The 23,076-nt window shown below is 47.4% G+C and overlaps 1 protein-coding gene across 2 annotated transcripts in view; it reads right to left on the bottom strand.

Moving 5' to 3' along the window:
- TBC1D8 (TBC1 domain family member 8) overlaps nt 1-23,076 on the bottom strand; it is a 98,757-nt gene that overhangs the window by 13,433 nt on the left and 62,248 nt on the right. For both annotated transcript variants that reach the window (XM_081069229.1, XM_081069228.1), the window contains exons 3-15: nt 22,890-23,008; nt 20,088-20,316; nt 17,577-17,817; nt 12,559-12,766; nt 11,003-11,197; nt 9,816-9,992; nt 8,348-8,498; nt 6,573-6,787; nt 5,715-5,832; nt 3,072-3,357; nt 2,171-2,300; nt 1,951-2,049; nt 1,276-1,344 (exon numbers count right to left, since the gene is read on the bottom strand). In XM_081069229.1, coding sequence (XP_080925355.1) covers nt 1,276-1,344; nt 1,951-2,049; nt 2,171-2,300; nt 3,072-3,357; nt 5,715-5,832; nt 6,573-6,787; nt 8,348-8,498; nt 9,816-9,992; nt 11,003-11,197; nt 12,559-12,766; nt 17,577-17,817; nt 20,088-20,316; nt 22,890-23,008 — 2,237 coding nt within the window. The remainder of the gene's footprint in view (nt 1-1,275; nt 1,345-1,950; nt 2,050-2,170; nt 2,301-3,071; nt 3,358-5,714; nt 5,833-6,572; nt 6,788-8,347; nt 8,499-9,815; nt 9,993-11,002; nt 11,198-12,558; nt 12,767-17,576; nt 17,818-20,087; nt 20,317-22,889; nt 23,009-23,076) is intronic.

Below are 23,076 nucleotides of genomic sequence, written 5' to 3'. Positions count from 1 at the left end.
TCATGGGAAAGACAGGAAACAAGAAATAACCAGCTCAATCTTCTTTGAAAACTCTTTGTATTAAAGATGAAGGACATGGTTAGTACGTAATGAAATTTATTTCTATAATAAATTTAAAGCAATATTCAGATTTGTGGCATGTCTTATTCTCTCAAATTGAGAACAGTTAACCCTAAACAAATGAAAGACTTCTGATGCTAAACAGCACATCTGTTTACCTGCTTTTATGTTTCTACTATTCCGTTTTTCCTTCTTGAAAGTCAGAGGGCTTGGGACACAAAGTAAACTTCGACTGTATTTTCTCTATGTAAAAGGAAACTATAAAACTCGAAAACAGGTGATGTTTACAAGAGACAAAGGCCAAGAATCCTGCTTATTAGGAATGAGGAGTGCCAGGAATCGAAAAGCCAACAAGCCATTTCAGTGACTGCAGGGAAATGTGCCAGGACAGGGCACACAAAGGGTTCGGACGCCCTGGAAAGCTCTGCTTAGAAGTACTTGACGTGCTGCTTATCACTATTTCAACTGTGTTGGCAATGTGTGATCAGAAGTGACGGCGGCTCAGGTTCCCAGCAGGACGCGCTCTGGAGGCCAGCCTTTCATTGATGCTGGCTGGAAGTGCCTTCTGCAACTGCCTTTTCTCCCCGCTCACTGCCAAGGCATCGGGAGCGGATCAGTGCATCTGCCGCTCTTCCCCACTTTTACTGTTTTGCACAAGATGATTTCTAGCAACGCACTTAAAAATGTTCTTTGCAGGGTGAGTTAAGTAGCAAGACCTGAGAATCTTACCTAAATACCCAAATACTAGAAATATGGTTTAGTATATTAATTATTACCAATATGCTAGATTGTGAAGTTATTTTAAAATGATTAACACTACATCCAACATGGGGATGTGTTAACAGCATCCAGGGGAAACAGAATGTAAGCTAGCATGTGTACCTGCCACACAAATATACAAATATGTGTACATATATTGTGGGTGGGATTATGGGTAATTAAAAAGTGTATGAGGTGACAGTTTCAGTAGGGTCACTGTCCCGTCTACTATGGACTGAGAACGCAGTGTAGTGGCTCTAGGGTGTGGGCTGCAAGCCTGCGAGGCTAAGCAGAGCTGGCAGGTGGAGCAGATGGGGCAGCTCCAGCCTCTGCTGTCACAGAACAGGCACAGGACAGCCCCCTCTGGCTTCCACACAACACCCCTGGGCAGATGGACAACGTGGCTTCGGCCTGGCCCAGGGCCTGCCACTCTCTCATCTTCCCAGACTTTCATACCTTGAATAAGTCATAGAGTTCCTCGAGGTCTTCAGGAAGAATTGAGACTTCTGGGGTGACCACACGGAGCTTGAGGAAAGAATGAAGAGCAATGGAATGAGTTCTCTGCCCGCCCCTGGGAAGATCCGAGGCAGGAGGGGGCTCTTCCTACTACTGTGGGACAGCAGATGCCCCGCTGCGCCTACTTCCCTGTCCCTATCCCTTCCACCCGCACCCCCCCAGCAGTGTCTGCCCCTTTCTGACACAAAGATCACTTCCTGGGAACTCTCCCGGCTGATTATCCTCAACCTTTCTGATTCACACAGCAGGGCCTCAGACACACAACACCGTTCAAACGGAAGTTAAACACTAGCAAACACACAGCCCAGGCAGGAAGTTCCTCCTGCCCAGCTAACTGGGCAGGCCACGTATGCTGGGCATTTTCTACATCCTCCCTCCTGCAGCCCCACCCCGTGGGCATCCACCTCCTGATTTTAGGGCCAGGAAATCAGAGGCTCACAGTGCTTAATTTGCTCACAATCTGTCTGCCTCTCAAACCCATACTGTTTCCAGACCACATCACACCTATTACATTTTTGATTCAATGCAAAAAAAAAGAAGCTGGCATCCTTCCATCAGAAACCCATAGGGACACCCTGGTCAGCAAGCGGCCACGAGGAGGCGGCCTTGACTCACCACGTTCTGCTTTGTGGTGTCCTCGTGGCCTTGGAGAACCCTGATCCGGTGCCTACAACGCATGCGCTCAAGCTGCTCCACTGACTGGTTCCCAAACTTCTGCAGGGAGACCAGGGGCCACTCAGTCTCCCGCCTGCCCGCAGAGGACACAGAAGGAACCCTCCCTGACGTCCATCTCCCCAGCAAGCTCCATGGGTGGGGGTGGGACGGGGCCAGTTACCTCGTAGGAGTCCCGGATCAGGTCGCCAATGTCAGTCACAGGACAGGGCTCCTGGTCGTCGGAGAAAAAGGCATGGTGGCTGCCAATTCGGGGTCCAGGGCTGTCCTCATTCTTAATGTGATCTAGAAACCTGAGCACACCACCTGGCATTAAAGCACAGGGTGACCTTCACCAGGGCACCGCACACATGTACTCCCTTCCCAGGGGCCACTAGACATGTCACAACACTTCAAACACAGCTCATCTGTCTCCATACACTGGGAGGAGGGCAAGGCAGCGAACACTGTGGTCCTGTTAGAGAACGAGAGGCAGCCATACGCCAGACTCATCAATCTGGGCTCCATTGGTATGTTCCTGGGGTCTGTGACTCTCCAGTGAAGTAAACCCAAAACTCTGTGCATGCACGCAGGGGTAAGCTTCCACAATATGCTGAAAGGGACCCCTTCCTTTGTCAGCCAACTTGCCCTTGGCTCCGAGAGACACCAGTCCTCGGCCTGGTGGAACCCACCAGCCCCTGTACATAAAATGTCGGAAACCTCCAGTTGGCTGCCCGACTCCAACATTTCCCGGTGCCTGTCCCTGTTCAAGGTCACTTTGAATCCGTCTAGACTCAAGACATTTGAATCTCCTTAGAGGAAACCCCTGACAGCCCTCTCTCTTCCTGGACGCCCTCACTTGGTAGGAGTGAGGGAAGATGGCGCTCTTCACCACCTGCAAGTGACATCCTGGCTCTAGGGGGATCACAGGTGACAAGTGACAGAGTGGAAGGAAACACTTCCATAGCGACAGCCCTGCTGGGCCCCTGCTGTTGCCGCCTCCAGCCGTCTGACTTCCAGGGTTCCAGCTGCTGCCACCCTCCCCACCCCCGCTGGGTAGCCACAGAGCCAGCAGCCAGGCCCACCTGCTGAGGACCATCAGGGCCTGGCCATCGTCCTTGCTGCTGCACAGGCCCTCGGCGTTGGCTTCCAGCACCGCCAGCCCTAGCTGGAAGATGGCTTTGATCCCATCGTAGAAGAAGCAGTCTACGACATTCACCGCACTCTCCAGAGGCATAATGCTGAGGAACAGAGTCAGGAACCACGAGAGAGAGACGGACGCCAGGGCTGAGGGGTCATTCAGGTGCTCCGCCAGCTCTGGGAGATGCTCCTTGATGAGCTCCTCAAACACAGACTGGTCCACTTGGGCCCCTGGGGAGGGAAGGCCACTGGTTGGGAGGGACTCACCCTCCAACGTTAGCCTGAAATCAGCACTGCTCTGAGGTGCACACCACAGTGAGTGCAGAAAGAACTCTGGCTTCGTTAACTGAGTTTTGACATTTTGACCAAGGTAGTAATTCGATGGGAAAGGACAATATTTTCAAAACAAAATCAAGGGTATCAGTATGGAGGGTGGGGAAGAGCCTCAACCCCTCCTTCACTTCATCCCACACAGAAAAATGCACTTGAAACACATCACAGACCTAAATGTAAAACCTAACACTCTAAAATGTCTGAAAGAAAATATAGGAAAAAGGCAAAATTTCTTAGGACACTGAAAGCACTAACCATAGAAAAAATTAAAAATTAGACTTCGTCCACTTCAAAGACATGTTCTTCGAAAGATACCATTAATAAAATGAAAATGCAAACTTCAAACTCAGAGGAAATGTTTGCAATAAATATACCTGACAAAGATCTTGTATTCAAAATAAAGAATTCTTGCAACTTAGAATAAGAAGTCAGGAACAACATTTTTTTAAAACAAGCAAGAGATTTGAATAGATACTTCAAAACTGATGATAAGTAAATGGTTAGTAAGCACAAAAATACATGTTCAACATTATTAACCAAAGAAATGCAAATTAAAATCACCATGATACCATGAAACCACCATGGTATCCATCATGAAACCACCATGACTTCTTACCCACTAGAATGGCTAAAATCAAAAGGACAATTAATTCAAGTGTTAACGGGTGTGGAGCAACTGGAATTCCCACACATTGCTGGTGTGAGATGCAACTTACTACATATGCTTTAAAAAACGGACAGTTTCTTATAAAGTTCAACATACATCTAACCTAATACCCAGCAATTCTACTCCTAGATAAATACTCAAAATATCTGAGAATATAGTGTTCACACAAAGACACATGAATGTTCATTGCAACTTTACTTAGAATAAAAAACTGGAAACAACTCAAATGTTTTAGCAACAGCTGACAGGATAAATGCATGATGGTATGAACACTCAGCAAGGAGAAGAGACAAACTAGTGGTGCACCAATGACTTCCTGTTGTGCAAAGGAAGCCAGTCACAAAAGAGAACAGCCTCTATTATTACATTCATACCAAGTTCAAGTTCAAGGACAGGCCAAATTAATCTGTGGCGACAGAAATCAGTGCCAAGTGTTACCGGCGGGGAAGGGGCAGAAGGAGACTTAGCGGGTTATGGAGAGGTTCCATATGTCCCACCCTGTACGAGGTGGGGGTCACCCAAGTACATACAGTATCACAGAGTGTCTGCTGGTCACTGTTGAGCATGAGCTGTCCCATAGCAACTCTAGTCAACTGACAACATGCCTCCCACGACCCTAAGTTTCTGACTATTCCTTGCTACTCCGTACAACGTTGAACCGCCTCCCACATTATCAAGTGAAAAGGGACGCAAGCCAGTTAACCACTCAGGCACCTGAAGAGAGCCAGGGGACACGGTCAGTCATACCGAAAGGCCACCTCCCTCACAGCCAGCCCTCCCCCTTATTCCACTCAGTTCTCAGGACATGAGCCTTCAAGCCCTTCTTCCTGCCTTCCCGCTGCACCCAGTCCTTGGTCACATTCTGCCTCAAGGTGGTTCTTTTGTTTCTGCTCTTACTGCTGTCCCCCTGATTTTGGGTTACCTTCATCTAGTTCTGGATCATTGCAAAGTGCCCGGGAAGGGTGTCACTGAAGCACGTTTGTGTCACTTTCTCCACCGGGAGGTTGCTGCACCAGACTTAGTACAAATGCAAATGTCAACCATACAAAAGACAGAGGCACCGAGTGCTTGAAGAAGTGGCATCCCAGCTTTGCCCAGAGCCCGGGCAGCAACCAATGAGCTTTGTCAGCTTACGCAGTGGGAGGCGTTCTCCAGGTCTGCCCTGTAGGTGGGGCCTAACTGCGGGGCTCTCCGGCACCGGTCTGCTCCCTGCCTGTCCCCTCCAGTCTGCAGAGCGCCCTCCCTTCCCAGGCCTCAGCTTCATGGGAAAATCTCTCTCGTTTTCATTTTTCGACTTGTTTCTCGAGCCTAGAATTTTTCTGTCCTTCTTGTAAGTTCAGCTATCCACGTAAAATCATTTGCTTTTCTTTAATCCAAAATCTGTACATGTTTGTAGCAATAGAGTGATCAGGTTGCCTCATTCCAGGACTGTGCAGAGAACTACACCATTGGCTTTCCAGATCCAAGAGCCCGTGTTTGTGCAGAGGGCAGCTGCGTGGCACCGCGGACTTTAGAAGCAGCATGGGTGACAAGCGTCCGTGCCCAGGCTCTGTCACTGTCCCCAGGCACAGCGGAGGGGGTGGCTTACCGATGACCCGGTGGTTGAAGTAGTCTGGGAGCATTCGCTCACACACAGCGACCAGCAGCCAGAAGGCTTCCTCCTCCTTGGTGTAGAGCAGCAAGACGGACGTCAGGATATTCATGGACTGCTCGGGGATTCACGGGGGGAGGGGACCGTTACTGACCAGACTGCACAGGGCCACAGAGACGTTAAAAAACACACAAGCCCACATGACCCACAGAAGTCACGATCCAGCGTACCTTAACCACAGGACGCGTGTGCAGGGGAATGACCACGTGTCCTATCGACACGATACACCAGGCTGAGTGATCAGCCACCATTCCGTCCCTGTCCCCATCTGGTAATGATGCATTTTGCTTATTCACAGGAAAACAAAGTTTAAAAATCTTAATAATTTTAAATGTCAGTAAATCCTCTAAGTGGGTCTTAAGTTGGGGCTTTTTGTTGTTTGTTTACTGCCATTTATATTGTGCTGTTTAGTGCTTCCCTGAGTACACTGAGCAAACTTCCTGAGGCCTCGGGGGAAACATCTTTTTCCTCCTCAAATAGCATTGCCCTTTTTTCTATCACCCCTATAAGTTCCAGACAAGCAAAGCTCCACAGCAGCCATATCAAGGCCGTCCCCCCCGCGGAGGTCCACGGGGCGTGAGGACACTGCCCGTGTGGACGCAGCACCCATGAGGCCCCTCAGACACCCGGCAACGTTTCTAACCTCCAAGCATCAGCCTGTCTGACTCTACGGACAGGATTTCCTTCGGCCTCCTTCGATCCATTCCTTAGGGGAAGGAACCAGTCCTCTGTACAGATGGCCCGAACCACAGGAGACCTGGACTAAAGCAGTCTGCTTCTCAGCGCAGCCCTCACCTGGCAGTACCCGATTTTGGGGTTCCGGTGGGCGTAGGCCGTCAGAACTCTCCTCAACGCAGCGATTCCCGTTTCGTTTTGGAAGGCGGGGTGCTCCGGTAAGGAACGGTGCAGGTCCCGTTCTATCTCCTCTGTCACCAGGCAAGATTTTCCCATGGACTCCTCCACCAGGTTACCATAGTAACCGGGATGCGAGGCGAGATCGGTGATGGCATCTGACGATTTAAAAGGAATTTTTCAAGAGGACTAATTACCAGGATAGTGTCAACAAGGGGTGGGAGCCTGTCCTGTCAGAGGACCGCAGTGGGGTCTCGTTACTTGAGGGACATGAAATATTTTGAGAACACACACAACCAAAAGGACTTCATTTCTGCCAAAAACAAAAAGGAAAGAAAAAAAGAAATAACATGACTTTTCTAAGAATAACCTTTTACAAAGAGAGGGGAAAAGCTCATACTAGAAATATTTTTATTAATATGCTTTTCATAAGTTGTGTTGCCTGGTAACAGGAAGAACGTGTGTGTACATGTATACATATACACATATGTGTACACTTACATACATACACATGCAATTTGCAAGCATCGACAAGAAACTACTGAGCACGTGTGTGGGAAGAACATGATAAAGTGCCATGACGATTAAGTAACAGCAACAATGACCAAGGAGCCAACAAGCTGCCAACAGGAAACAGAGGGCTGGCGTCATGGTGTGAGGACGTCCAGACACAGCCCAGCCACCACCAAGCCGTCGGGCTGAGCGCACGCCGTGGACGGTTCTAATCACTCAGTGGCCAGCACCGGGGCACCTGTGGTTTAAGCCAGTGTCCCCTCCCGGGGGCTGGTGGCAGGTGGCTCCCCAGGACTGCTGCCAGCCTGGGCTTCTCGGGCAAGAGAGGGATGATCGGGTGAGAGACACCATGAGGGAGGGACAGGAAAAGTGAGCGGCCAGAGGCCAGGCGCCCAGGCTCAGCCTCCAGGAGGCTCAGTGCTGATGTGAGCACAGAAGAGTCTCCTGGGGGGAGCAGACCTCCTCGCCGTGCACCCCACAGCACCAAGAGAAGCAGCAAAGTCACACCGCTGGACGACAGGGGCCTTCCCTTCCTGCTCCCAGCCCCTCTACCGAACAGGACGAAATGGTCACAATCAACATGGACACAGATGAATGTCTGCTTGGGAGTCGTGGAGGATTTTGGTCCCAGTCTGCGCCTTATCTGTCGATAAGTGTCCTCATGGGAGACTCCCAGATGTCACCGAGAAGCAGGGGCCTGAGGCCGGACAAGGCCAGCACTGAATGGGCAGAACCACCGGAGGAAGCAGCAGCAGGACAGAAGAAAAATCTGTGGTTCTGCCTTTGGGGACATATGCGTCCCCAGGGAGGAGGGTTCCATAGGAAGTGTGCTCTGATGAACTTATTTCAGCGCCACTGCAAGTGACCAGCTTATGAAGACTGTTTTAGTCTATTTCAGAACTCATGCCCTAGAGGACACCTCACTGCCTCTTAGAATTCTTGGGACTACATATAGACTCCAAGTCACTTTTAAAGGAGAGGAGGTCACTTCAGCCAGACCTCGCACTGACCAAGTTGGCCACTGCAGCCCCGAGGCCTCAGGCCCCACAGCTGACACAGGAAGGCTCTGAAGTCTTGGCTGGGAAGTCACCGGAAGACTCTAAGGACAGACGACCATCATACGCACACACAGGTCAGACCTGGGCCTCTGTTCCTGCGTCTGCTCCAGAAATCACATTTGGCCTCAAGATGCTGGAACCACCTACCTGAGAAAAGGAGCCAGAGTCGGCCACGTAGCAACTCAGGGATCCCCATGGCCACAAGCTTCCGGATCTTCTCTGTGCGAAACATACACACCGTTCTGCCATATTCCACAAAGTGGTCATTCCACAGGCTTGTTTTGATGTGTTCTCTGGACTGGAAGTGGAAACATCCTCAATGTACAAAGAAGCCCTGTTCACACCTCCCCCCACAGCCCGTCCACGATCCGTAACAGAAACGTCGCCTCTCTTAACAGAGACACGCTATGCGCTCAGCAAATGTTTCTGGACCTCTACCAGGCCCAGAGGATGTCAGATGAAAAACACAGAGGACCAGCCCTTTGGGAATTCAGAGCCCAGTGGGAAAACTTACACAAATAAAATGCCATTTCCTTGGCAAAGCGGATAGGAAGAAAACATTCGTGCCAACACTACAGTCGCCCAAGACAGACGGGAAGGACAGGAGGGAGTGGGGCGTGTGGGGGGGACTCCTGGGGATACCGACATGTAGCCAGCCGCTGACACACAAGTCAGCTCGGAGGGCAAATGGGGGCGGGGAGGGGCGGGGAGGGGAGTCAAAATTTGCCCAGAGGACAGAGGAAAAACTGAAACCGGAAAAAAACACACTGCTCTCATGAACACAAACAAGAAAGATGCTATTTCTCTAGGCAACTAAAAATCCTTTAAAATTAGTCCTAGATGGCAAGAATTCTTAGTGCCTTTTACACAAGATGCCCACATATGCTTTTAATTATCTTTATTCTCCAGTAATGGGAGACGTTTATACATATAGTCAATATTTTTACGTGTGTCATCAACAAAAGTTGATTGAGCATCTCCGTGTAACGTACATGAGAAGGTTCAGTTCTGAATGAATAAAGCCAGCAATCAGTTACATAGGAGCCATTAAGCAACCCAGACCCAGCTTGGGGTAAGAATGTTCATGGTCAGCCCAGGTCACCGCTTCCCACCCGCCATGGCACCATTTCATAGTACAATCTCTAGTCTCTTTACCCTATGATACATGACGTTTCCCTCAGATTCTCCCTCCAAAGGGGAAAGCTATTAAGTAAATGTAACAAAAATATCTTTAGTTCAGTAAAACGAGAAGACAGGAGACCCTTTGTCCCAGAAGACAAAAAAATACTGTGAAAAGGAGCACACGCAGACACCACAGGATAAAAGGAGAAAGGCTTGCTGGAAAAGCCACAGTGATGGCACTGGCAGCTCCCACTTCAGCAGCAGGGAGGGAGCGCCACCAACCTCCGCTGTGGACAACAGCCTCAGATGTGCCCCAGCAGCGGGCACCAGTGGACCTCTTCCTCTTAGGGACAATGGGGCAAAGAGGGAGGAGATTGCTGCTTGGTGTTGCCTGGCAACCTGTACCACACCTGCTCTCCTGGGTCAGAGGGCTGGGAAGCCACACCCGGGCTGACTCCATGAGTGCCCACACGGCCAGGAGAAGCGCACCCACCATTCGCGAGTCGGGGCTCTGGCTGCTTGACTGCTGGAAGACAGCCCTCGGGGCCTCGGGGTGCAGCCGCAGGCTCCTTTCTTTTTCACTTTCCTCGCTATTTTGAGAAGACACCATTTCAAGATCCCCAAACTTGTGGTCACTGCACATGCTTGTTGAATGAAACACAGGTGACATCTGCACGGCGGGTAGGGGGGTGGGGAGTAAGTGAGATACAGAGAAGAAAGTCATCACTTTATAGGATAATCTTTGTTTTGCCTTTGGAGGCATGAGCTTAACAAAGTCAAACATGTCTTTCTGACTCAAAGAAAAAACCAACTAACATGAGACCCAACGGATTCGATCCTGAGGAAGGAACAGAGTCCACACTGCGATTTCCCCGTGAGACTGCTCGTGGCACCCAGACCATGGGTCCCGAGGGGGCCAGGAAGGCACCAGTCCTCACGTGCCCGAGGGGGCCAGGAAGGCACCAGTCCTCACGTGCACACTCATCCACCTTCAGCTTCCAGAACTGAAGAGAACCATTTCGAAGAAACAGCTCTAGGGCACTGAAAGCCCATCTCCTGCCCTCCCTCTCATTTTGGATGACGACAGGTCAAGAAAGAAAGGGACAGATATGAAAGGAGAGGAGATGAGGCCCCAGAAAACCAGGTCCATTTTTGCAGCTGTCCAACCTCAAGGACAATGAAACTGCTCTCTTGGCGAGTTCCACCTGCCCCCAAATAACATCATACCCTCCAACCTGGGGGCGTAGGAGGATGACCCTTCTAACTTGTGACGCGTGACCTGTCCCTCCCTCTAACATGTGGGGGTATGCAATCACCTTTGTAACATACAGAGAAGGATGCTGTCACCCCACTAGCCTCTGGTGGGGGTGCCCCCTCAATCCCTCTAACCTGAGTGGGGTGCCCCATTAGCCCCTCCAACCTGTGAGGTGCAGCCCCATCAACCCCTCTGATCTGTGTGGAGTCCCTTCTAACCTGTGGAACACCCACTCGGGACACCTAGTGTATCAGAGACAGTCACGACTGACACACAGGCCCTCTCATCACGCACACGCTTTTCTTATACCTAAGGGGGTCACGGTTGTGCGCACACCCCCTTGGAGACCACTGCACTAGAGGTGGTAAACAGAAGGGTTTTCAGTGCATGGAATCCCACTGCTGCGAAAGCCCGCACTTACGCACCATGTCGTCGTCCTGTGAGGTGTCGTAATGCACGGGGCGGTCGGCGTGCACCTGCTTCAGCCGCACGAGCAGACGCTCCACCAGGTCGTCTCTGTCCTTGAGCTCGATGAACTGGAAGGCCATCTTACTCCGGACGCTGACGATGATGGGGTTGGGCAGCAGACTCGTGTCCTCCATCTTCTCGATGCTCACCACCTGGGCAAGACATTAGGCACACAGAGGAAAAGCGAGAAGGGAGGGAGGCAGGCATTTACCTGCATATGCAGAAAATGCGAAGCTAGAAGGCAGAACCACATAACTGCAATAAGGAACAGGTACCAAGGTTAAAAGTATGTAAGGCAGCATATTCACAACAGCCGACGGTGGGAGTAACTCCAGTATCCCTCAATGGATCGATGGATAAACCAAGTGTGCACACAGTGGAGTATTATTCAGCCTTACAAAAGGACAGCTATTCTGACACCTGCTACAACATGGACTAACTCTGAGGACATTATGCTAAGTGAAATACACCGGTCACAAAAGGACAAACACTGTACGATTCCACTCCTATAAGGTACCCGAAGTAGTCAAATTCATAGAAACAGGACGGGGAATAGCAGCTGCCAGGGGCTGGGGGTGGGGGCAGGAAAGAGGAGTTGTTGTGTCATGGGTACAGGGTTTCGGTTTGGGAAGATGGAAAAGTCCTGGAGATGGCTGCACAACGATGTGAATTACTTAATGCCACTGAATTATAACACTTTAAAATGGTTAAAATGGTAAATGTTTTATATACATATATATAATCATAATTTAGAAAAGTAAGTACATAAGACAACTCCTGGATTTTTTTTGCTCCACTTAGAAGTAAAAATATTTGTAAAATGAAGGTATCTGCTGGAGAAAAATTACATGGAGGTAGGAGATCACATGAATGAAAAAACTGAGTTTTTTCGAAGAGTAGTGCTTAGTCCGCGTGTCACAACAGCAAGAACCTAGAGGTCTGGACATGTAACAGGGTCGTGGGTGCCGTCACGGCAAGGACACCCTGAAACCCAAGGACTGAGCTCGGCACACTTGGGAGTACACTCAGGGTGTCCTCCATTTCCAAGAGGAGAATTACAGGATTTTATAGTAGAAGAGACCTGGTCCATATGAAAGGAAGCATTGTTTAAATGTTTAACTGAAGTTCCCACAGGGTATAGAAGCCAAGCAATTTGATGTTTATTTTCAAAAGGGATGCATTTTTTGTTACGTTGCCTTTTTGTCTCTTCCCTTTTGTGAACAAGCAGGGAGGATTCATGCCTAAGAGCTGTCAGAAAAGCTTTAATTGTTAGATATGTACTTTTTACTAACAGCTTTACTGATAATGCAGAGGTTAGCGTGCCCTGTTCTCACCAACCACTTTTATACAAATTTCCAGGTGCCATAGCAACAACAGAACAAGCAATGGCCAAATGGGTAATGGTCAGATTCAGGCAATGCTTCCCTCCAGATGCCCATCCTTAGCCGGCAAAGCCTTGCTGTGGATATCTCCACAGGTGCCCCGTCGCCCAGGGACGAAGGGAGCCTCCTACCTCTCTGAGCGGGAGGATGATGTTGCAGCAGCCGTCTTCCTTGCTGGCAAAGCAGATGTAACTATCTGTGGCGAACATCCGCCCAACGGTGTGACAGCGACTGAAGGGCGTCCAAAGGGAACAGTCCACAACCGCGTGTAGCTTCTCCTGCCTCGGCAACCTGAAGAACGCCCGGAAGAACTCATTCTGCGCTCTGGCTTCCAGGTGCCTGGAGAAGGAGGGAGAAAGAATCAAAAGAGGCAGGACCAGTGAATGAACACACCCGACTACCAAGGAAAACCCTTTGAAACCCATCGGCACAACCTGCTACTGAAGTGACTGCAAAGAGGTGCTGTGCCCACCCAGGGCCTGCCCATCAGTGGGCACGGCACTGCTTTGGAACAAGTCCTTTGGAACAAGGACTCAAAGCTGCACCAGTTGCCTCTGCATGGAAGTAATGTGACAAACTCAGAAAGCAAAATACACATTCCTTCCAGGTTGGAACATCAGGATTTACCATAAAACAAATGCATAAGAGAGTTTTGAAAAGTCAGATAATAACAACCGTTGGTGAGGATGTGGAGAAATTGACCCTTCAGACACTGCCGGGCGCAACGTAACATGGTGCAGCCACTTTTAAAACAGTCAGGCGGTTCCATTAAACATGGAATCAGGTGGCCCAGCAGTTCCACTTGTAGGTCTATACCCAAGAAAACGCAGTACAGAAGTCTATGCAGAGACTCAGGCATGCATGTTCCCAGCAGCACTGTTCACAACAGTCCCAAATTGGAAATGATCCAAATGTCCATCAACTGATGGACGGATAAACAAAATGTGGTGTGTGCATGCAATGCAAGATTACTCAGCCATAAAAAGAAATGGCGTACTGACTCATGCTACAACATGGAAGAACCCTGAAGATATTCTGCTAAGTGAGAAAGAACCCAGCTACAGAAGACTACATATTGTCTGACTGCATTTATGTGAAATTTCCAGATTAAGCAAATCTCTTAAGACAGAAAAGAGACTAGTGATTGATTAGGGCTGGAGGAAGGGACAGAAACAGAGCCCTGCTCATGAGGGCAAGGTTTCTTCTTTCTTGGGATGATGACAGTGCTGTCACATTGATCGTGGTGATGGCTGCACAGCTCTGAATATACTAAAAGCCACCGAATGGAATACTTTCAAAGGGCGACTTGTATGATGTGTGAATTAGATCTCAAAACATCTGTTGGACATTTTAGATCTGTACCTGGCACATAGTACATGCTCAATAACATTAGCTATTATTGTCTTCAAAAAAAATTTTAAGAATCCAAGTAAAGTTTCCCTGGGGAGAAGGCCCATCAGTGTCACGTCAGTATGAACAACAGACGGCGGTGAGGTTGAGGAGATCCTACCCCAGGGCCCCCCATCCCGATTCTTGGCTCTGAAACCTAATAAAGCAAGACAGCAGCCAAATCACAGTGTTTGGAAATACTGATGAATTTATGTCATATTCCAAAATTCTAGTAGAGGGGAAATTCCAACAAACAGAGGTAAACAATTTTCTTTGTCCTTCATTCCACATCCAGAAACCTGTCAGAGGCTTACAGCCACTTCGAGGCCCAACGCGTCCCCACACGCAGGCTATGTGACAAGCTGGCGCAGGTGGGCTTCCCATTAGCTCAGTGCCCAAGGGTCTCCCATCGGTGCTGACAGACAACCTCAAGCCACCGCTCCTGCCCTTCTAGAATAACCTGGTCCTCTGCAGCCGGTTTGCCTCATAGACAAAACAGAGATTTCCTTCCACAACAGGCTCTCAGGTCCAACGCATTTAAAACTCGGGGAAATACCAAGAATCAGCCATCTAGAAACAAGCAGGCCGGAGAGATGTGCTTTTCCTAAATGCCCAAGTCTGCACATAAAACCCTGCATTTTTCACATGTGTGTTTTCTCAAAACGTCTTTCCTCTGCAATCCCCCAAGAGCTCTATGGAAATGGAAGGACAAAGTTGTCATGTGGCATTTCACACAGAGCACACAGCAGCTGAGGACCACCAGGGATGGTGGGGATGTGGGGCTAACCCACCCAGACAGCAGGCAGCAGTGGTAAGGGGAACCCTGCTGGTGCCCACAGGCCCCCCATTTCCTTTGAAAATCCATCCACACAGCCCCGACAGACCAGAACCTCAACAATGGGCATCTAGAAAGCTTTTACATGGAAAAGGCTCCTGCCTTTATCCTATCCCCCAGCAAACCACCCGATGACCCCAGAGCAGCTAGGTTCCTGCAGGGTGGGACCCATGGGCCTTCCCTTGTGAGGTGGTAGCCGTCTGGGGCTGCAAGAGCCCCCGAGAAATGTTTCAGTTGGTCCAAGAGGGCTCTGAGCTAGGATAAGAGGGATGGAAAGTGGAATCAATTACACACAGTGAGCCTGAGCATTCTTGAGGGTGGGGGCGATTACTGGGGACATCAGCGTCCTGGCAGCCACTGTCCACCTTAGGTCCTGCAGAACGAGCTTATTTACATTGTGAGAACCAGTTTTCACTGACTGCACTGCATTACCTAAGCTCTCCTCCAGCATTTCCAGCCCATCAAAACAGATTTTAATGAAGTCATTATTTAATTTCCACTTAGTGAAGCCCATCGCCTCTCTAATCTCTCCCCCCAAAACTAGCTGGCTACCCTTTTCTCATCCCATCACTCACAAATTCAAAAATTTTCTGTTTGGAAATGTCAGGACCAATCCTTTAGTTCCCTCCCGCCTTGTGTTCTCGTTCAGGAGCCCCCTCCCCGACCTTAGTCGCCCTGCCCACCTAGACTCTCTGTGACTACACACTGACGAGTCCCTGGGCCAGGACCTCCCCTGTGAAGCGTGAGGGCTGGGCCCGTGACCCTGCGGCCCGCCAGCTCTAACCTGTCTGACAAGTTAGATCCTGTCTGATGCTGGGGTGACAACGCGCCATGTAGCCCATCCTCCCTGCTCCCGGCCGCCGTACAAGCTTTGCTCTGCACCATGTCCGTAAGTCCCTGGACCGTGAGCACGGCCGCAATCATGACTAATCCGTAATCACCAGATCCTGACCCCAATGGCACCTTCCTAAAGCCGTTATCTGGGAAGGGAAGTGAAAACATATCAACAAAAGAGCCTGAGGACCATTCCAGCACTTCGGAGCGCGCTCTTAGCATAAAGAGACTGTTTTCCTAAACTTTACAACCTGGGCTCTCCTGGCAGGATGTCAAGCTGACTGAGTCATTACCTGTTTATGTCCACAGCCTACGTCTCCATGACAGAAAGCTACGAATGAGAACTAGTGAGGGATCAGTAGGCTGTGACACGCCTTTCACTGTTGGAGGAAGTCACTCCAAGGGCAGTGACCTACAAAACACCCCCGCACCAGACTCCTGCCAATTGTCTTGGGACCAACCCCCGGCACCCGCAGCACACAGGCCACCACCGGGACCCTTTGTGTCCTTTTCTCTCTCTCCACTTTCTGATCATTCCCAGGATAGAAGCGGGTGGGGGCAGCCTTGTCAAATTCACCTGATTCTGTAACAGAAATGAAGACTGCCAGCACTGATTACTTTTCTTCCCAAATGGATAATTTTACCAAAAGGGTCTCCAGTGCTGCAGACCTTTGATCTTCCTCCTCTTTCCTCACAAAAACTCTAAACACTTCTGTTCTGAGACCAGTGAGAAACAAATCCTCCCCCAAATGTTCACAGAAGACCGCACATGTGTTTAAGGAATAACAAAAATGTTAAAATAGGTAAATAATAATTTTTAAAAAATTTTTAATGACTAGTGTTTCACAAAGAATTAAACATAGAATTGCCATATGATCCAGCAATCCCACTTCCGGGTATATGCCCAAAAGAATTGAATTGAAGCAGGGTCTCAAAGACCTATTTGCACACCCATTCGGAGCAGCATTATTCACAACAGCCAGAAGAGAAGCAACTCAGGGTCCGTGGATGGATGAAAGGGTAAGCAAAATGTGACACAGAAAGACAAATACTGTGTGATTCCATTTACATGAGGAGGTCCCAAGAGTAATGAAAAACATAGGGATAGAAGGTAGACAAAGTAGAATGGCGGTCGCCAAGAGCTGGGGGCGAGAACGGGGAGTTGTTATTCAGTGGACACAGAGTTTCAGTTTTGCAAGAAGAAAAGAAACCTGGAGATGGACGGTGGTGATGGTTCCACAACAATGTGAGTGTGCTTGATGCCACTGACCCATACACTTCAAAATGGTTAAGATGGTAAATTTTATGTCATGTGTATTTTACCAACCTAAAACATTTTTAATGACTACTAATATTCAAATAGCAGTGGTGATTCTGTTGACTAGATCGAAAATATCCAGCCAGGACAGCACTTTATAGGTTAACTTGTTTTTCCAAGGATAACTTTATAATAGTTCACCTCTGCATCAGCTCTGCAGTTACACAGTTGGAAGCATAAACCAGAAATCACAGTCAAGTTCAAACACCAGTCTGAATTGTAGACTGAGTAATAAACTTGAACTTCTTTCATGCAACAAATAACAGAAGCGAGTACCTCACAACTCTCCAAGACTAGTATCAATTTGGGGCAAACAAACAATAAAGATCGTTGACCGTCACTCTGAGTAAGGCACATTTCTAATGACAAATTGGTACCAAAAATAAATCCAGGGGTCCTGAAGACTTTCTCCACAAAGTAATTTAATACGAAAATGCAAAATATCTCAGTGTTCACTAATAAAGCCCAATGCTGAATAGAATTCTATCATGAGAATACCCGTATTATATTTTCTAGAAGTATTTTTTTTTAATGACAATCAATTTTGAAACATCTGAAAAAGGAAGAAATCCAAGTCTCCGGCATAAAGGAAATGAATAATAATCACTGCCAATTATTATGTCTCTATCACGATTAACAACACAGGAAAATCTGGATTCTGCCACAAGGGAAGTTTACATCAAGTACAACTCAGGCTAAAAAAGCCCAGGAAGTGCAGGTGGCGCTCAGGCCCGGTCCCCTGGGCGAGGACCCCCTGGACCAGAAGCTCGTACCTCTTGGTGATCTGGCTCGGATCCTGCAGATCTGGGTCCAGGTCAAAGCCCTCGTTGTCCAGCAGCCTTCGCAGCGTCACGTCAGCCAGCTGCTCCATGATCTTAAACACCTCTTCGAGGTTCAAGAACATGGAGAAGTCGCGCTCCTTGCTGTGCGTGGTGATTCGGATAGTGGCCGTCAGAAAGACGTTGGACGTTTTTTCCAGCTTCTGGATATCAACCCAAGGGACTACAAGTTTAACTAGAAGAGAAAAAGGGTAAATGCATATTTTACCCCCAAATTTACCCCAAACGTGGAGGCGGCAACAACAGTCCAAGGCTTTCCTTGAACTGAAATACAAATGCCCTTGAACCTGAGCAGGAAAGAGCAAGCACAGAACTAACTGCCTGACATCTGCCTGTTGGAAGCCAACTCGTGTTCTCATGACTTTCTTAAAGGTTTAATTAAAACCTCTCAGGCTGCTGGCTACTACACACGTACGAAGGATATCATTCTGAAACGCCAGGCTAACAACATGAAAACTTGCTAAACAATATTTAAACGTAAATATTTGCAACACATGCAGAAGCTTTCATCCACACGAATGCTGGCTTTAAAAGTAACATTCATGATGTAAACTATGAAAAAAGGATAGTAAAAGGGGATGGATGATTCCTGACCTCGGTCAGAGAAACGGGCTTAACGTTTAGACCACGTCAAACGACAGTTGTATTCTGTCTTCTAAGACTCTAACAAGTCGTTTTTATGGCACTTTTGTTAAAGTAATGCAGTCCAAACAGTTCATTTTATAAACAAGTGTTCTATTCTCAGAAACATTTCTAAAACACTGGTAGCTGGGCTGGCGTGCTAATGCAGCCCAAACTGGGAAGAGATACACATAACAACTTAAAGTAAAAAAAAGGCTATCGAACATTAGGCATCGTTTATTTTTTCCAAATTTTATTATCCGAATAAAATGAGGTTTAGTGACAATAATGGATAAGTGTCGGAAAATAGCTCATTTTCCTTTTCAAATAAAGAGGATGGTTAAGTGTCTTTCTTTCTACCATTTCCCTCTGTTTGATTTGCAATAATGTCTTCAGCACCTCAACAATTTTAAAAGGCCACATTTCTACATCCGGCTTGAGAACAGCTTCTTCAGCGACTTCTAGTTGCTTTCAAAAGACTTTCAAATAAAGTCTTTTGACTCTCTCTCTCTCTCTCTCCCTCTCTCTCTCTCTCTCTCTCTCTCTCTCTCTGTCTCTCTCTCTCCATCTACACGATCAACTTTCAGCCTCTCTTTTGTAAAGGGCCCTGCACTTAAGGGGCTCATTCAAATAAGGAGAACAGACATGTAAACAAATAAGCAACCACTAACTTGACAGGCCCCAAATTAGAAACACAATTATAGGGTGACTGCGGAAGATCCCTTAAGGTGATAAAATCTAAATTAAATTTGAAGGATGAACAGGAGTTTCCAAACAGACAGAAGAATGGGAAAGCGAAGGAAAGACCAGGTGTGCATTTTGAGATTTCAGAAAGTAGAAGAACAAGGATGGCAAAGATTAGGTCAGAACAACACATTCTGGGGGGGGGGGGAGGGTAACAGGCGGGGGAGAGCCGTGCAAACAGGGTGTATGGACGGGAACATCCAAGCTAAGGCTGGTGGCATGGGAAAGAGAAGGGACAGAACATGCAGGAAGCTGGCTACAGCGGAATTCAAGGAGCCCTTCCCACCGGTTCAACTTAAAACAAACTGAAATGCAGGAAGAAAAATATATGTGTGTGTGTGTGTGTATGTGTGTGTATATACGCGCGCGCGCGCGCACACACACACAGCGTCCATACCACCATGTGTTGGCACGTGAAACAATACTTGGTTCCAAAAGTTTCAATGAGAATGACTTGTTAAAATGCCAATATACACTTGACAATACTTGTGGTTTTTCTTTTTCACCTTGGCATTCCACTGCCTAGCATGGCGACTGTCAGTGGATAATGTGTGAAAAGTGCATCGCTGCCTACGTCTCAAGTGGACCCAGGGGAAGAATCCGCCTTCTAGAAACAACTGCGTATCCAGCTCCTCTTCCAGGAGCTGTGAGAACGTTCAAGGCTGGGAATTTTTTTAAGAGCCCCCTGTGTTAAGCAGCGGTGTATTCTACTCCTTTGGAACTACTGGGCCATTAGTGACAGCACTGTTTTCAAAGCAATACAGAGTAGTAAAACCCCTGCAGGAGCTAGATGAAGTGAGCTACCTGGAAATCTTTCATTAAGGCAGCAGAAAACATGGACTCGCCAAATCCAACCCTCTAAGTGGTAGTGGTACAGACAATGAAATATAATGGTCTATAGAAGTTATTCGGAAATCAATCAACTATCAGCTGCTATCATCTCAACTACTTTTTTCCATCTTTGTCGTCTGCCTCTTCTTGTTAATGACTTTTCCAGGGACCAGCACTGAACACCCCAAGGGCCAACGTCATCTGTGAAGGCCACGTCCCTCCCAAGGCCAGCGCCAGCCTCACACTCACGTTCCTTGCCCAGGAAGAAGGAGTAGAAGCAGAGATGATTGACGCTGAGGTACAGCCAGCCCTGGCGGGGAACCCTGCCCTTCCAGCAGCAGCAGGAGTAGTAAGTGATCAGCTTCTCTGCCTCCGGAAAGTTGAATCTGGCCTCGAACTTGACCAAGGCCTCGCGGAACTTCTCAGGGTCCTCTTCCTGCTCGGCAAGCCTGCTGCTCGTCTCCTCCGCAATGAGAGCCTGACACACAGAAAGATAACAGCCCCTCGTTCAGGAAGAAGAAGGGGAGGCAGGAAGAGACAGAAGAGGGAAGGAGTCTGCACTGCTCGGCACAGATATACAGATGAATGAGAAGAGCGCACCCCATCGTCTGTTCACACCCAGCGGGACAGGCCACAGCGGGACGGAAACAAGATGGCGGGGCGGACACCTAAGAACAGGTTTCTCGCTTGGCCACTTAGCAGCCATGAGGCTTAGGGCAAATCATTGACTGCTAAACCCCAGTTCTCAAATTCCTCTTTTATAATGCTTCCCTGCCCTTCCCTGCAGGGATGTGAGGTCTGATGGTTGGTTCAGACATGTGAACTCAGTGCATCAACCATGGAAAACCACCCAAGTTGGAGTTAAAAGGAAGTCTTTTCTACAAATACTCATGAATCATTTGCCTCATTAGGTTTAAAACTTGGGGTATAAAGCTAGTAATAACTGCTTGCCTACAATACCAGATATTTCACTACCACTATATATTCTATAGTCCTCTACGGTAGAAAAGGAGCATATTGACTGAGGTTCCTGAAGTTATAATTACCTCCAAAGCAGCTGGAGACAACTCTAGACTCTCACCAGCCCCGAGACAGTACCGAGAGGAATCTATATAACAAACCTTACTAAAATAGCCCTTATCTTCCATTAGTTTACCCTCATATATAAATTTATCTTTCCACAGTCTGCCACCCCTAGAAGCCTAAATTCCTTTTTCCTTTGTCTTGTCACTTCTCTACACATACCATGTTTCCCCGAAAATAAGACCTAGCCAGACAATCAGCTCTAATGTGTCTTTTGGAGCAAAAATTAATATAGACCCAGTATTATATTACATTATATTTTATATTATATTGTTATATTTTATATTATATTTTATATTTTGTTATATTTTATATTGTATTTTATATTACATTATATCATATTTCATATTATATATTATTTTATATTGTTATTTTATATTTTATAGTATATTGTATAGTATTTGCATAGTATTTTATATTATATTATACTCGGTCTTATAGTAAAATAAGACCGGTCTTATAGTAAAATAAGACCGCTCTTATATTAATTTTTGTTCCAAAAGACGCATTAGAGCTGATTGTCCAGCTGGGTCTTATTTTCGGGGAAACACGGCATATTGTTCTTGACTAAGATGCTATGTAAAGCCCCAAGTTGTAACCAGCCCTTAGAGTTACCTGTCACTGAGTTTCTCCCATGTGTATAGGTACTGCACATGTTGCTAAACTGTTTTTCTCTCGTTAATATGACTTTTGTCAGTTTAATTTCCAGGGCTCCCACCACACAATCTACAAGGGGAAAGGAAAACATTTTTTCCTTTCCAACAGCAGTCTTCCTAAAGCTACTGTAGCAGAAATTAATTTTCTTCTTCCAAATTAAGACAAGAAATCCCTAAATCAAAGAACTACCACAATCTACCTCAGACTAAAAAAGGGAGGTAAGTGTGAAAAATAACCCCAAAATGGGCATTTCTCTAGCTAAGTCCCATTGCAATCTGACCCAGAGAACCAAGCCACACTCAGCTGGACCAAGGTGAGGTCTAACGCACGAGCTGGGCGCATCCCCACCACAGCCTGGGCCCACTGCTAACCCCCCAGGTAATACCAGGAGGACACCAGCCAATACTGCCACACCCTGGCTGGATTTAGGAGATCTCTGTTTTCCACCTGATCCCACAAGTACCCCCAGTCCCCAGTGGGAAAGAATGCTTCTGTTCTGTCCCTTTAAAATCGACAATTCACTTTGACAATTTTTACCAAAAGCCAAAGCACTTAGTGTATTGAAAGGCAAATTGGGGGGGGGGGGACAAACAAAATCAATGATCAGGGGTGTTTTACCTGAAGGGAGGAAATCTGTATTACAGGCTAGTGTGTTAAAGGGTTTAAAAAGAGAGTTGAATTTAGAATAAGAAACAGCCTTTCCCTGCCTGACAGGGTTTTTAAAGCAATGGTTACTGTCACATTCTTGCAATGAGACCAGTTATATAAGATATAAGTCACAGGAGATATCGGCAGACACTTCCCAAAATATTCTTCTCTTGCCATCTCAAAATGTAATGGGCTTTAATTCCACTTAATTAACATTTTAAGAATAAATAGCCACTTTTAGGAGGAGAAAAGTGCTACGTCCAACAAAGTAAGCCGTGACAAGATGTCACAACTACAAAAAAGTTGGGAGTAACGAATTTAAGGAGTCAAACCGCATTGTTCACTCTGCAAAAGCATGAATCTTAACTTTTTTTTCTCCTGAGGGGAAAAAAAAAAGGACCTTCACCTCTGCACAGGATAACAAACACTTAGGCCTGAGAATGAGTTCTTTTTTTAATTTCAGGTTACTTTGCTGGACTGACTGCCAAGTTGGACAGCTGTCAAGTGGGACTCGTCTGGCCTTATGTATTAAGCCAAGAAGTTCAGTTATAATGGAGGACATGCTTAGAACACGATTAAAAATGCTGCAGTGTTCAAAAGGTTACAAGGAAGTTATCAGAAAGAAGAGAAAATGGGGAGAAATGTTACAACCAAGGCACCTACCTTCACCTTCCCCTTGACAAAGCTGGCAATGTCCTCTTTGTTGTCAAAGACAGACAAGGTGTGGAGGAGATTTTGTTCCAGCCAGTCCCAATGCTCGTTTATTTCCTCTAACGTTGCACCTGGGTTAGAACAGAAAAACATACAGAGATTAAAAGACAAAATGAATTCCCAGAACAGGAATTCATTT

This window comes from Rhinolophus hipposideros (genome assembly GCF_964194185.1).
Source record: "Rhinolophus hipposideros genome assembly, chromosome: 12".
Classification (NCBI taxonomy): domain Eukaryota; kingdom Metazoa; phylum Chordata; class Mammalia; order Chiroptera; family Rhinolophidae; genus Rhinolophus; species Rhinolophus hipposideros.
Note: the sequence above shows the minus strand (reverse complement) of the source record. Positions and strands in the feature narration are given on the sequence as shown.